Below are 14,213 nucleotides of genomic sequence, written 5' to 3'. Positions count from 1 at the left end.
ATCTTTCCGCATGTGGGACCAATTGTGTTGAAGATGGTTACTCAAAAAGCGACTAAGCAGACAACATGCCAGCGCTAATTGTTTATCATCGGGTGGCCAAATGAGAGACTTTATGGGACTGTTGGCTGTTTCCAATTGCCTTCAGGAAGTTTGTCGGGATACGCGGTCATCTCTTACCACCTGCAGGCTTAACCTCTTATATAAACTCTAAGGCTTGCGATAAACACGCAAGCTAGAATTTCATTAGAAAAATCAGGCATGGATGGTGGATAATCAATTAACTGTATGAAATGATTCATTAATATGGAACTCATTCACAATTTCCACTAATAATTTTACAAGCTCAACTATGAAGGGCTATAATATATAAATTGAAATAAAACCCATTACTGGTTAGCAAATATAAAAGCCAGACCTCCTCCTGCAGGCGCGGGCACACAGTTTTTTTTGAAGTTTAAAAATTCCTCCACACACAAGAATGCATGCAAAAATGAACTGTTTTTTTTTTTTTTTTAAAGAGAAGAAGAAATACAAGGCGAGTGCAGACATAACAGAGGCGCTGCTCTACGTCTGCTTTCACTTTTGCGCCGTGACCCGTCTCGAGCTCGAGCAATAACAATCGATGACAGTGCCGAGTCTGCATTTTACCTAGTGATTATAAATAACAGCAGCTTTTCTGAAATGAACTGTCAGAGGCGCCGGGTGGCGTTTTTTTGGGCTTGAGGAGTCACACACGTCCCACGAATCATCACGAATCATCTTGAAACCGGGGTTGGGGGGGGGGGGGGGGGGGGGTTTGGGGGTGCATATGCAAAGTGTGTGCATATGCAAGAGTTCACAGAGTTTTGAATATTGGAATAAAAGAAATGATTGAGTGCATAATCGTGTGTCTCTGGGAAGCGTCAAGCTCACTCGTGATGTCTTTATTTGCTTTGGCAGTGACTTCTTCCATCAGTCAAAGGGAAGAGAAAAAAAAGATGGATTAAAAACCAAAGAAGGAAAGCGAGTGGGGCAAGATGTTTGGATGCATATAAGAGGTTTATCGACGTTCCATGCTAAATAAGTCTGTAACTCTTCAGAAAGGATAAAGATGGTCTGCGCAAAGTGAAAAATGGAGTGCTGGCTCTTTGAAGTGGATGTGAAAGACAATACAGGAAAAACAAAAGGGTGAATTGTCGTCGCCAGTGTGTCTTAGCGCTCCAGGCTGGGGAAAGGCCACGCAGACCAGGATGATGAAGCTTTTGTATGTGTGAGTGTGTGTGTGTGTGTGTGTAAAATGGTTCCTATGAAGTGCAGGGTCCTGTGAGGGTCAGTGACCTGGGTGCTCTTTGACAAATTGAGGCCGGTAGTGGTTAGAGGAGTTCAGACCGTGAACCCTGCGCTCCCCCCCCTCTGTCTTCAACACTGTCTGGGGACGAGTGTGAATGTGTGAGTGTGTGTGAGAGATGAGTAAAAGTGTCTATAAGCAGTAGGACAAACTGGCAGATTTGGTTTTGATTTGTTTCAATGTCAGGGGTCACACAAATCTGTCAAACTTGTACTGCGCATGGAGAGAAGACCTTTACCGTGATAAATGATGGGTTACGTGATGCAGCAAAGAACTAGCACCAGCTACAAAGGCCATTCCTTGGGGGGGTTAAAAAAGGCATTTTCCACAATGCATTAAAAAAAAAAGTTTAACAATCAGATGTTTATGTTCTATTTTGGCTTTCTAAATTTTAAAGAGAAAAGAAAACTTAAAGGGAAAATAAGGAAATGTCTACAGATGGATTTAGGAACCTTACAGTCTTGAGTCAATTTGGTTTGCTCCCAGAATCTAAATTAAGTACTTTATCAGGTTTTCCAGACCCGTGCAGGAACACTGTACTAATGCCAGCTAAAAGATAACTCGTCATACCTGGGAAAAAACAAATATCAAATATCAAAGGAAAAAAGCTGTGTCATACAATGCATACTACTGCTCGAAATATCCACACAGGACACCACCTACCAAGATCAGGAACACCAAAAGGGGTGTACTACTGCATCATAATACTGAGCGCTGGAGTGTGTGGTTTACGTAGCCAAACTCACAGGAGGATTTTTACACTAATGTGAAACTGTTCAAACACAGTTCAGGCATTTCACTGCAAAACTGCAGCTAGTTACAGCGCAAGTTTTGGGGAAAAAAAAAAAATAAAAAATGAACAGCCAATTAGAGAACTCTCACACAGCTGGGCTCCAACCAGATCTCAGAAGAAAATGTGAAGTACTTATGTACCTAAATATCTGGGGGTGTCCTGTCATAGGGAAATAATCAGCAACAGGCTGGTGTGATGTAACCTGATGCAAAGCTATAAAGTTAAGCTTTACCTCTGACTGTTACAAAGCGCTGACACTGGAGACTCCTTCCAAAAATGCTCCTCACAGATTTAAAATATGTTTACGTGGAGCGTCCAATTGTATTACGAGTAACGTGTGTCTTAATATAAACCTGTAATTTGCCTTGCAGCTAGAAACTACTGTCAGACATGTTATAGAGAATGAAGTGAAACCATCTGACCAATCAGAACAGAGTATTAAAGAGCGATGGGGTATAATAAGCAATCACAGCGTATGATATGTGAACATGTACAGATTGTACATATTTCTGTTGGAGATACTGAATAGCTTTATTCCAGTCCCCAGAGTGTAAGAGGTGAGTGTGTGTGTCTTCTTGTAATGGCAGTGTCAGATGACCCTCAGCTCGGCTCTCAGAGCCTGGGTCACAGAGGGACAGATTAATCTGACGTGAGGTTAGCAAAATCTCATGCTCGCTGGAGCTCTGGGGTCATGACACATTAGCGGGACGTGGCTAAGTGGAACACCATCCTCTGCTTCCTAATCACAGCCAGACCACCCGATTTCACCCAGCGCCGCGAGCAGGATGCCTCAGTCACTTTGATTTATACACTAATGCCCCTCACTCACTGGGGGAGAGAAGGAGAGGGAGCGAGAGAGTGAGAGAAAGAGAGGCTGAGTCTTCCCAACCGGTGAGGTAAAGAATTTGAGGAATGTCAATTGGAAGTCAATTCCTGGGAACGTGGTCTCTGATTCGGTTCCACAATGAGACCTCTAAACATCATCCTTCCAAAACTGTTGCTTTTCCATGGAATGCAAATGCTCGCTGGTGTAAATAAACAAACATGCACTGCTGAATAACACACACACACACACACACACACACGCACACAATCAGCTATGTGATTCACCAAAAGAATGCATGATATTCAAAAGCCCTAAGGAAGCAAGCATCTTTTGTGAAACTGCCTTTTGACTCGGTACTGTTTAGAAAGAATTGAGTGCAATGGTCTTCGATTAATGTTACAATCACTAAAGGCAATATAAAAGCTGCACACTTACATTTTTTTGGGATGTAATAGTGGGGACACCAGACTATATGCTAACACTCTGGTATACTTTTTCCCTTTAATAAAAATAGATGCTGGTTTACATTTATGTTCTTTCTTCTAATGGTGAGCATGAGATGGAAACAATCACCATAACTACATAATTAGCTTTGAAATAAACAGTTTCAGGTCCACATCAGTCTGAAGGGATGTGTCCTTAGGTGTTACCTATAACTCAATCTTGTTTCAGTAGTATCACACGAGTTTGATATGAAGGCCAATTAGAGCCAAGAACAAACTACATACAGCAGAATTAAGATTTGCTCTTGGTGTATTTTGCATTTTTGCACATCAATCAATAGTAAAATTTCTATCTTTAGACAAATGTCCTTTTTGATTCTGGAGAGATAGTATGCAAGTGTCCCTTATACACCATAGGCAAGCACACATATGCGAGAAACGACCTCAAATGTTCTCAAACTATCATGACTCAGACATTTTCTCCAACAGCGCAGAGTCAGTTAAGGTCAAACAGTCAGGAAAAAAAATAAATAAAAATAAATAAATAAATAAAAAAAAAAAATAAAAAAAAATGCTCTGAGGTGTTAGACTGACGATTAGATAGTGAGAGATTTAATTCAGGCAATGTATTCCTTTTTCGCCTCACACAGACACGTACACACACACACACACACACACACACACACTGAAATAATTACATCTTAGCAAGTGGAAATATCTTGGATATTATTAAATTTATCTATTGTTTCCCATCATATTACAATAAAACAAATGTAAGAATATTAAATATATTTTGAGCCATTTTTACTCAATTCAAGTTCGTTCTATTGGCAGGTGATTTTGCTAATTTTTTTTGCATATATTTCTAGAAAGAAGCAAAATGTCCAGAAGTAGGTTTAATAATCTAATATTTGGTTTATTGTAATCTTACAGTAGGAGACACTAGATAAATCTGATGATATTCAAGCACACACGGGGCATGTTCGCAGTCCAGGTCCACATGCTCATGGCTGATATACACATTAGAGCAAACAAAAAAAAAGGGGGGGGTGGGTGGGTCCCTAGCAGATCAAAATGAGTATCAGGTCAGTTTGTTGTTTTCTTTTGCCCGATTTGTTCCTTCTTTCATTTTCGCTTTTTATATCTGCTTCAAATAAGCATCATGAAACTGTTCTGATATAGAAGTGCTTTATATTAATGCAAATCTCAGTGAAATGATGAATACTGTAAAGAAAGATGTGATGTGCTCCGACCGCGCACGGTGCTTCAGTGTGACTGGCTCACCTCGGCTCACAAACGCTTCCATTTTGTCCTTGAAGGGCTGCAGGTGCTCTTCAGAGGAGACACTACACACCTTCTCCACCTCTGCAGTGCATGCTGGGTAAAAATAAAAGGGAGACAGGAAAACAAAGAGAGGTCACACATGCCAAAAACCCAGAAAAACAAGAAAATGATGAAAAGCAGCTCAAGATGAAGATGGGGCTGATTCGCATGACATTTAATATTTCTATACTGCTGCTACTCACAAGTGTCACTAAGGAATATTCAGAAATATTATTCTATTATTATAGAATAATATTTAATATTACTATTTTCTATTATAGATCTAATATTCTAATATTATTGATATTCAATTACTTCAATGCATTATTTAATAAACAAACAAATAAAAAATTTAAATGTTAGGAAGTTGGGAAAGAAAAGTTCACACAGATGTATCGGAAGGGAATTTCAGGAAATCATTTTCCAAGCACACACATTTTTTTTTTAGTACTGCACAAAAACAATGCCTCATTTTTCAGGCCAGTCTCAATTATCTCTGCACCAGATGAAGTGTTTTTTCCCCACTGCCAAACAGATGGATATACTGTACAGACTGTCATGCTGGTGTCATATAATATATTAAATGTCTTGCCTTACTTGAACCATGTTTATGCATTTCTCAATAAATAGGGCCATTTATAGTAACATTTGAAAAGTCTTCTGTAATTCCACCTAGTGACGAGTTATCAACCAACAGAACTGATTATTTTTGATACAAAAATCTAGCAAGCCACTTCTAAGCAGCTGACGTGAAACCTACAGTTCATATAAAAAGTCTACACACCCGTGTTAAAACGGCAGGTTTTTGTGTTGTAAAAAAAATAAATAAATAAAAAAAATCAAACTAAGATAAATCATGTCAGAACTTTTTCCACCTCCAGTGTGAAATTACAACATATAAAAATTAAGTGAAAAACAATCAGAAGTATTTTGGGAAGAATAGAATAAGTCAAAAGCTTACAACAACCTTGTTGCGTAAGTGTGCACACCCTTTTATAATTGGGGATGTGGCGGTGCTCAGAATGAAGCAATCACACTCAATCTCATGTTCAAAAGTAATTACCATACAGATGTCAGTGAAATTATTCTGATTAACCCCAAATAAAGATCATCTGTTTCTGTAGGATTTTTTTCACATCATCTTGGTTTCATCTGACTGCTGAAGCCATGGTCCACAAAGAGCTTCCAAAGCCTGTACGGGGTTCCACTGTCGAAAGGTACTGATCAGTAGAAGGGTACAAAACACAATAACCTATCTGCAGAAGTGTGCACAGCCCTAAACTAATACATTGTTGAAGCACTCATTGTCATGATGAAATGTGAAATTCCTTTTCATCATCTTCAGCTTACTAGCAGACACCTGAAGGTTTTGCACTAAAATTAACTGGTGTTTGTAGCTATTCCTGATTCCCTCCACCTTGATAAATGCCACAGTCCTGGCTGAAGACAGCAAACATACCTTTTGGAATTGGTCTCATCAGACCTTCACACATTTTGGTTTGGGGTGATTTAGTTGGGCTTGGATGTTTTTTGTGAGAGAGGGCTTCTCTCTAGCACCCTACCCCATAGCCCAGATATGTGAAGAATATAAGAGAATGTTGTGCAGAGAGTAATCAGTACTTGTCAGATGTTCCTGCAGCTCCTTTAATGTTACAGTAGATTTCTTGGCAGCCTCCCTGGTAAGTTTTTGTCTTGTTCTTTTGTAAATTTTGGAGGGACATCCTGTTCTTTGCAATGTCACTGTGATACCCCATTTTCTCCACTTGTTGATGATGACCTTCACAGTGTTCCATGGTATATCTAAGGTTTTGGAAATGATCTATACCCCTCCTGATCCATAGCTTTCAAGAAGTGAGATACCGTACATGCTCTGTAAGCTCTTTGCAGACCATGGCTTCAAGAGTCAGATGAAACTCAGGAGATATCAAAAAATCCTACAAAAACAGTTTGCATTAATTTGGGGTTAATCAGAATAATTTCATTGAGGACAGGAGTATGATAATTACTTTTGAACATGAGATTGAATGTGATTGGTTCGTTCTGAGCACAGCCACATCCCCAAATATAAAAGGGTGTGCACACTTATGCAATCAGGTTATTGTAACTTTTTTTTATTATTCCTATTTTTCCCTAAAAAGTTTTTGATTGTTTTAGTATTTTGACATTGAGGGTGGAAACAGTTCTGACACGATTTATCTTCGTTTCATTTTTTTACATCACAAAAACCTGCCAAAATCTGTTGGTCTGTCATGTACCATACTGCGCAGTCAATGAACTGGTCCACTACAATTAGATGACAAAAATCCTTCCGGAAGCTTCAAATGGAAAGATCGCAGAGGTGAACAAAAATTGGGCCTCGGCTTCCCTGCCAGAGCGTCTTTGATCATCAAGCAAAACATGGTACAATTACACCAATTACGATCAGAGGAGCACGAGTGAACCTCCGTCAATTTCCTCAGCCATAACCTCTCACGGGCAAACATCCCATTGTGTTGAACATGTGTTTAATAGAGAATGTACAACAAACACATAGCATCAGTCCAGGGTGTCTAAAATAAGGACAGGGTAAATTTGGACAGAGTACAGAGCTGTGAATGGATAGAGCAGCTGAGCTTTAGTATTAGTAGTAGTAGTAATAATAACAATAATAATAATAATAATAATAATAATAATAACAACTATTACTGTAAAACTTCTTTCAAGGCAACTGTTAACTGTTATAGTTACTTAAGTTTCAATGCAAAACAGGCTTTCATTAGATTTTCACTAGTTTTATTATTTCTTGTAACTTTGTCATAAAGAATAAGAATTTCTTTTTTTCAATGCACAAAACTGACAAACAAGCAATGCTCAAAATGACAGCTTTGGTCACCCAGTGGTAGTTAAATTAAACCCATAGGATCAGAAACAGATTTACCCAAAACTTGTTCCTTTCATTTGCTCATTTACAATGGTAATATACACAATATTTTTTTTTTTTTGTGAAGTTCAATTTTGAACCACTGCAATGACTAATATGAAAAAAGCAATGTTTCAATGCCAGTGACGAAAGCCCCACCCACATAGATATTTTTGAAAACGTAGGATTTCCATTTCCTCTGTATTTTAGCCTTCCGTCCTGCTGTTTCTAGTCAATGAAAATGAAGCTTTTCAAAACCATCCTACAGGGTACAGAAATTTGAGAACTTGTTGATTTCACTGTTTTGGTGTGTTCAGGAAAAACACGTTTTTGCAAACACAAATGTCACAGTGCCAACCTGTGCACACCCGCTGCTTGTGTGTGTTGCCATCAACAAGCCATCACAGCTGCTCATCAGGTTGTTACTCTGTAGTCTGTAATGTCCTATTTAATAGCATGCTTTTAATTTAATTTCACTTTGCTTTATTATTACACCCTCAGGAGGAGCTGGAATATTTCAGTTTTAGAACTTTTGGCCAACCACGACCCTGACCAGGATAAAGCAGTTACTGAACATGAATAAAAGAATAAGCTTTTGACAGTGTTGGTGTTTTTTTTTCCTCCACTCAATATGCATGATCTTAATGGATATCCCTGAGTCTTTTGACATAATTTGAGTCCACATACAAAGGCTTACAAACCTGACCCAGATACACCAGTTCTCTCAGGAGAAGTGGGCCAAAATTCCAGCAAACTATTGTAGAAAGCTTGAGGAAGGATACCCAAAACGTTTGGTCCAAGCGAAACAGTTTAGGGGCAATTCTACCAAATACTAAGGAAGTGTATGTATACAAAAAATACATAAAAATTCTCCCTCGCTCGATTCTGACATTTAACAAATGCAAAAAATATGTTAATATTTATTAAAAACAGAAAAAGTTTACTCTGCTTTAATGTTTGACAGTAAAGAAAAAAAAGTTTTTGTTTTTTTCTGAAGTGTATGTAAATATCTGGTTTCAACTGTACATGTGGATGGTGTCTGACGCAGATCTTTTCAGAGCCTCTTCAGTACATGGTGATCTCTCTTTCTGTGTGTTTGTGTGTGTGTGTGTGTGTGTGTGTGTGTGTGTGTTTTATCTGGACGGTGTACCACCTGACAGGCCCTCTACAACAGGCAGAAATGTAGAGAGCTCTGGCTCACAGAATGCAGCTCCAGTAAATCACTGGTGTCACACTTGAGGCCCATGAGCCACAATCACTCTGTGCAAACTTGCTATTAAATATTATTGGAATAATGGTTTCTAATGTTTTCCACTTACAACACACACTCAGCTTAGTACCTAATTACCTAATTACAAAATAACCTCCATGACTAACACCTAATTTGAGAATTTGGCAGTGGTATATACAACCACAACAACAACAACAACAATAATAATAATAATAATAATGAGCTAAAGAAATTCATCAGGCTTCATTTATGGCTGCTTGAGAGTTAGACATTCCAGCACTACATACACTGCTGAGCTTTCCCTCATTCATCCATCTTTCCCATTTTAGTTACTTCGCACCATCTTTCCATCTCTTGAAAAAGGGAGCAGCTCTGAGTAAACTCTTATTCTACCCTGGACATTCCTGCAGGACACCGAGTTCAGACCAGTTAACCCAGACTTTACCTCTTAACCCTTTCAGAAGTTTGGTCACGCTGATGTGGCTGGAATGACGCATATTACAGCAGCTCCTATTCGTCCCTAACAACTACTAACCGTTAACTTCTGAAACATACTGAGAAACCTACCAGGGATCATATGCAAAAGCAAAGGAGGAGGTGGTGAGTTTAAAGAGCCTCTATTAAAAACTAACCTTCACATGCTCATTGATCTCAGGCCAGCTCAATGGTTTTTATTAAAGCCTGCGGTACACAAGTCACATGTTCACTCGGATCAGATCAAGAGTTTCGAAATTAGGACCAGATAAAGTGCTGAAACTTTTGAAAATTATTTAGTAGCGCTTTTCTGCAGTAACTTAACAATCCAACTATAAGGTAAATGGACATAATTCAATCCAGTAACTGTGGCCTCTAGATATTTACCTAACTCCTTCCTGCCCCTTTGGTCGTGTGAACGATCGTTCGATTCGTCAGCCTACAAAAAGCATCCAAATTTGCACGTCCAATTACTGAGAGAGTCTCCCGAAATAGCCTGGCCTCTGATTGGCCGTGACCGGGAGCCGTTTGACCAGCGAGACCTTTGCTTTGTAGCCGGTCTGAGTCTGACCTGTCTGATTGATAGAGGGGGCATGAAACAGGGAAAAAAGAGGAATTTGAGCGGAATGAGAGCAACAGAAAAATGGCAAGGGAGAAAAGGAAGAGGACAGGGCCTGTTAACCATTTCAAATGTGTTAACAACTTCCAGCCCCATAAACGGCTGACCTTGGGAAATAACCTCATGCTTAAAACCTATGTTCAAAGACCTACATGAGCATGGATGCTGGGCCGGCATTTATACCGATGTTTATGTATGGAAGTCCAAGCAATTTGACCAGTGATTCTAGGCTTAAGCACTTAATTGGAGATATAATTCACGCTCTTTTTAAGAATGAGGATTATTTTCTCAATGTTTGTTTTACTGAATGGTGTTACGAGGCTTTCCCGAGTCTCAAAGACGCACTTGGTGGTCAACTGCCATGACTCTTCAACATCGGTACTGATTTCCGTCACATACGTGTTTTTCAAGTGGCAAATCAAGATTGGTCAGTTCATGACTTTATAACCATGGTCTCTAAAGACAAGACCCAAAAAAAAAAAAAAGTGGGCGGAAAAGGTACAAGAACCTGCAGTTAAGATCTTTTACAAGGAAATAAAATGTTGATCACTTTGGTCTTCAAATTACTTTTACTGTTTTTACAAATATATTTTGTCCAAACAGGAGTGGCTTTCGTGTATCTATTTAGTGTTTGATGACTTTGTGTATACAGTGTTTTATCACTATTCTATCCATGTTGCTTTGGATATGATTTTTTTTTTAAAAAAACATTTAAATGAACCAGAAAGCAAAACAGTTGGCTGAGGGGTGCGCAGGGCTGAAAACATACCCGTAAAATTCTTTAATTCAGTAGTCAGAAGTATGGTTATTGGAAAACAGTGTGCACAGAAACCACAATATTACTCAAGCACACAGAAGAACACAGAGCCGGCACTCAATATATGATTAGATAATTATATAAACAACTAAGTTTAAAACTTTTTGTGCATCACATCCATTGTTTATTGTTCTAAATATCCAGAGCACATGGCATTTTTGCAGCGCTACAGCTCTGTCCTTTGCCTGGCTCCTATAACAGCTGACATCAATAAATACACATTTGCCAGTAAAAAATGAAAAAATAAATACAATCTTGGCATGGTGGGTTCACTTTCTGCAGTTGGAATCACTTTCTCACAGAAATTTACCTGCACTAGAGTTTACTTGTAACCAGACTGAAAACACCTTACTCACACGTTTTGGTCCACACCCATGTGTGATTGCTGTGTTCTCACCTGCCTAAACAATCACACCAAGGGCAAATTGCACCAGGGTTCGATTCAAACAGACTAAACACTCTATATGTGAAAGCACCCATATTGTTCCAATTTTTTTTCTTGTTTAATTTCCAGGTTGAGTAGTGCTAACTCAACCTGGCATCTCATTTCTTGAGAGTTTTCAATAAATAAGATGGTTGTAGGAAAAAAAAAAAAACTGGAATATATATATATATATATATATATATATATATATATATATATATATATATATATATACACACACACACACACACACACACACACACACACACACACACACACACACACACACACACACACACACACACACATATATATATATATATATATCTCCTGGTTCATGACAAGTGGAAGGTTTATTGTTGTTAATCAAAAGTTGTTATGGACATTCTGTAACCTCACTGTCCCTCTTTGGGTCTTTACATAAAGATATGGAAAGCTGAAGACTCTGCAAAGCGTCATCTAAGATCAAGCTGCAGTTTGGAAAATGAAAACAAGTCAAACTGCTTTAAACATTTTGTCCCTGGATCTTTATTCTTTTTGTTTGCAACTTCCTGCATCATTCGGTCTCTCGGCGCCCCAATCTCACTCTCTCCATCTCATTCTGTGCCATTAGTGCAGTCCCTCTCTCTCTCTCCCTCTCTCTCTGTAGGGTAGTCATAACAGAGGTATGGGAGCGCTGCCGGGTCTGATTGGTGCCATGCGAGATCAAACGGCTGCCAGAGACCCACGCAGCGCTTCCCTGCAATGAGACGACAAACTCCACAGCTAATAGCGGAGGAGCCACATCTGACAAGCGCTCTGTCTGTGTGTGTGTGTGTGTGTGTGTGTGTGTGTGCGCGCACCAGAGAGAATGCAAATGTGTGTGAAAGAGAGCAAGCGAGAGAAAGAGGGGAAGCGTGTGAGACACGAGGTCAATTTAGCAAAAGCTTATTTATTCACACTTCTATGTGAGTAAACTAAAAGCAAATTTAGATTAAAGGATATACACTACCAGGCAAATGTTTTTGAACAGCTGGAGTTTGATGTTTTATTACAGTGCAAAGTGGCAAATAAGCAGAAATACTACACAAATGTTCTACCAAAGATCTACATTTGAATATTTAAGGATGAGTAAGCTCTCCAATCCAACCAAGTAGCTAAATTAGCGCTTAGAGAAAAAAATGTGTTAGGCCTACTGATGATTACTGGGAATTAAATAAATTAAAAATTCATTCTTAGATGCATTTTTAAAACTCAGGAAGCCAAAACAAGTTGCTCTTGTTATGCTCTAGGGGGCGATGATTTTTGCTGATATGCTTTTAGTCTACTTGTCCCCTTAAAAGGAAGAGTGTTTCCAAATGAATACAGCAGCTCTTCTGACTGCTCACTATATGAAGAAAAAAGTTCTAACCTGATGGGCGTGGTCTCGGTCTCTTTCTAGGATGACTCTGCCCCCATCCACAGGGCAAGGGGGCTCAATAAAAGGTTTAATGAGGATGAAAATGATACAACTTGTACACTACGGCTGTCACACTCACCAGATCGCAAGCACATTGAATTCTTATGGGAGATTTGAGTGATGTGTTAGACAGTGCTCTCTATCACTATCATCAAAACACAGAGGGAAAGTGTTTTGGAAGAACAGTCTCCTGGTTCCAGAGACTTGCAGCATCAATGCCGAGCTGCACAGAAGTTGTTCTTGTGGCTCATGGTGGCCCAAAACTTTTCTAATACACTTTATGTTGGTTTTTCCCTTAATTTGTCATCTATCTATAGGTTAGAAGAATTGAAACTTGAGATGCATCAAGATGCGCAACAAATCATTTTATAATTAACGTGATAAATACCTAGGCGCTTTTCCGATATTTATATTTATTCTATTATAAATTGTTCTCAAGTTAAAAAAACAACAACAAAAAAAAAACAATATCTTGTCAAAAAAGGTAATATTTAGAGTTCAAACACTGTTTACTGACAGTGTACATTTGATCAAATATGTTCAAAGATACTGGATTTGGTAGAAAACAAACTTACAAAAGTAACAAAAACTTACAAAAGTAAAAAAACTAAATAAATTAAAAAAAAAGAAAGGAAAAGGGTAAAAATAAATAAATAAATAAATAAATAAATAAGCATCTGTAATACTTAAACAGTAAGTGTGCTCAGAGTGCCTCAGTCTTGCAAGAGAGTCATATCAGCTCTGATGAGGCGTGATCATCGTCGAGTGTAATGATCGGCCTTGCCCCAGAGGAAGTGATTCAGAGAGGAGTGTTCAGCACTCAGGAGTGCTCTCGGGGAATACTGCTGCAGGGCCAGATGGTTCAGATCAGACTCTACAAGGAGCCTAAATGCAACCAGCAGAGAATCGGCGAGATTGGCAACACGCAAAAGCCGTTAAGTTGAGAGAGGACACAGACACAACTTTAGATTTGTCTCAACCATCAATTCAAGACAGGAGAGACCACAGACAGGGTGTGGGTGTGTGTGTGTGTGTGTGTGTGTGTGTGTGTGTGTGTGTGTGTGTGTGTGTGTGTGTGTGTGTGTGTGTGGCACCTCATTTTTGGGGCCATTCTGAACAGAGACGTGGTGTTTTTCTCTTTCTAATTCCGCATGACTTCAACTGAACATTGATTTATCTGAGATGATCGGCGTTATGGAGTAGTTTTGTGGTGGATAAATAATATATGGCGGTGCTGAACACTTATTGCTCACAGCTGGAGGCGGGAAGACGGAAGAGAAAGAGCGGAGGATGAAGACGGTAGCAAATCCTAGAAGAGTTAAGAGGAGATGAGAGGCAGAAAGAGAAATTACCTAGATATCCTTATCAGGGGCAGAGAAAGAACATGTAAATACAAATACAGAGAGTGGAAAGGTGAAGGAAAGATTGAGAGTCAAAAGAAATAAAGATAACTACTGTAATAAAAAATTTAACAAAAACAAAACTGCTAACAAAACCTCCTTTGAACAGAAACACAATGTATAATTAAAAAAACAAAAAAAACGTCTTTGTGCATACTTCAGGGTTCTTATTCTTTCTGCTAAATAGCTACTTTCATAC

The 14,213-nt window shown here is 38.9% G+C and overlaps 1 protein-coding gene across 2 annotated transcripts in view; it reads right to left on the bottom strand.

Annotated features, from left to right (window-relative positions):
- fmn2b (formin 2b) overlaps window positions 1–14,213 on the bottom strand; it is an 89,731-nt gene that overhangs the window by 18,022 nt on the left and 57,496 nt on the right. Inside the window, exon 15 of one of the 2 annotated variants that reach the window (XM_034309462.2) lies at window positions 4,674–4,766. In XM_034309462.2, coding sequence (XP_034165353.2) covers window positions 4,674–4,766 — 93 coding nt within the window. Of the gene's footprint in view, window positions 1–4,673; window positions 4,767–11,487; window positions 13,500–14,213 lie in introns of those variants that run through there. The other variant, XM_053238741.1, reaches the window with a different exon arrangement.

This window comes from Pangasianodon hypophthalmus, chromosome 12 (assembly GCF_027358585.1).
Source record: "Pangasianodon hypophthalmus isolate fPanHyp1 chromosome 12, fPanHyp1.pri, whole genome shotgun sequence".
Classification (NCBI taxonomy): Eukaryota; Metazoa; Chordata; class Actinopteri; order Siluriformes; family Pangasiidae; genus Pangasianodon; species Pangasianodon hypophthalmus.
The sequence above is the reverse complement of the archived record's forward strand: the minus strand, read 5'-3'. Positions and strand labels throughout refer to the sequence as shown.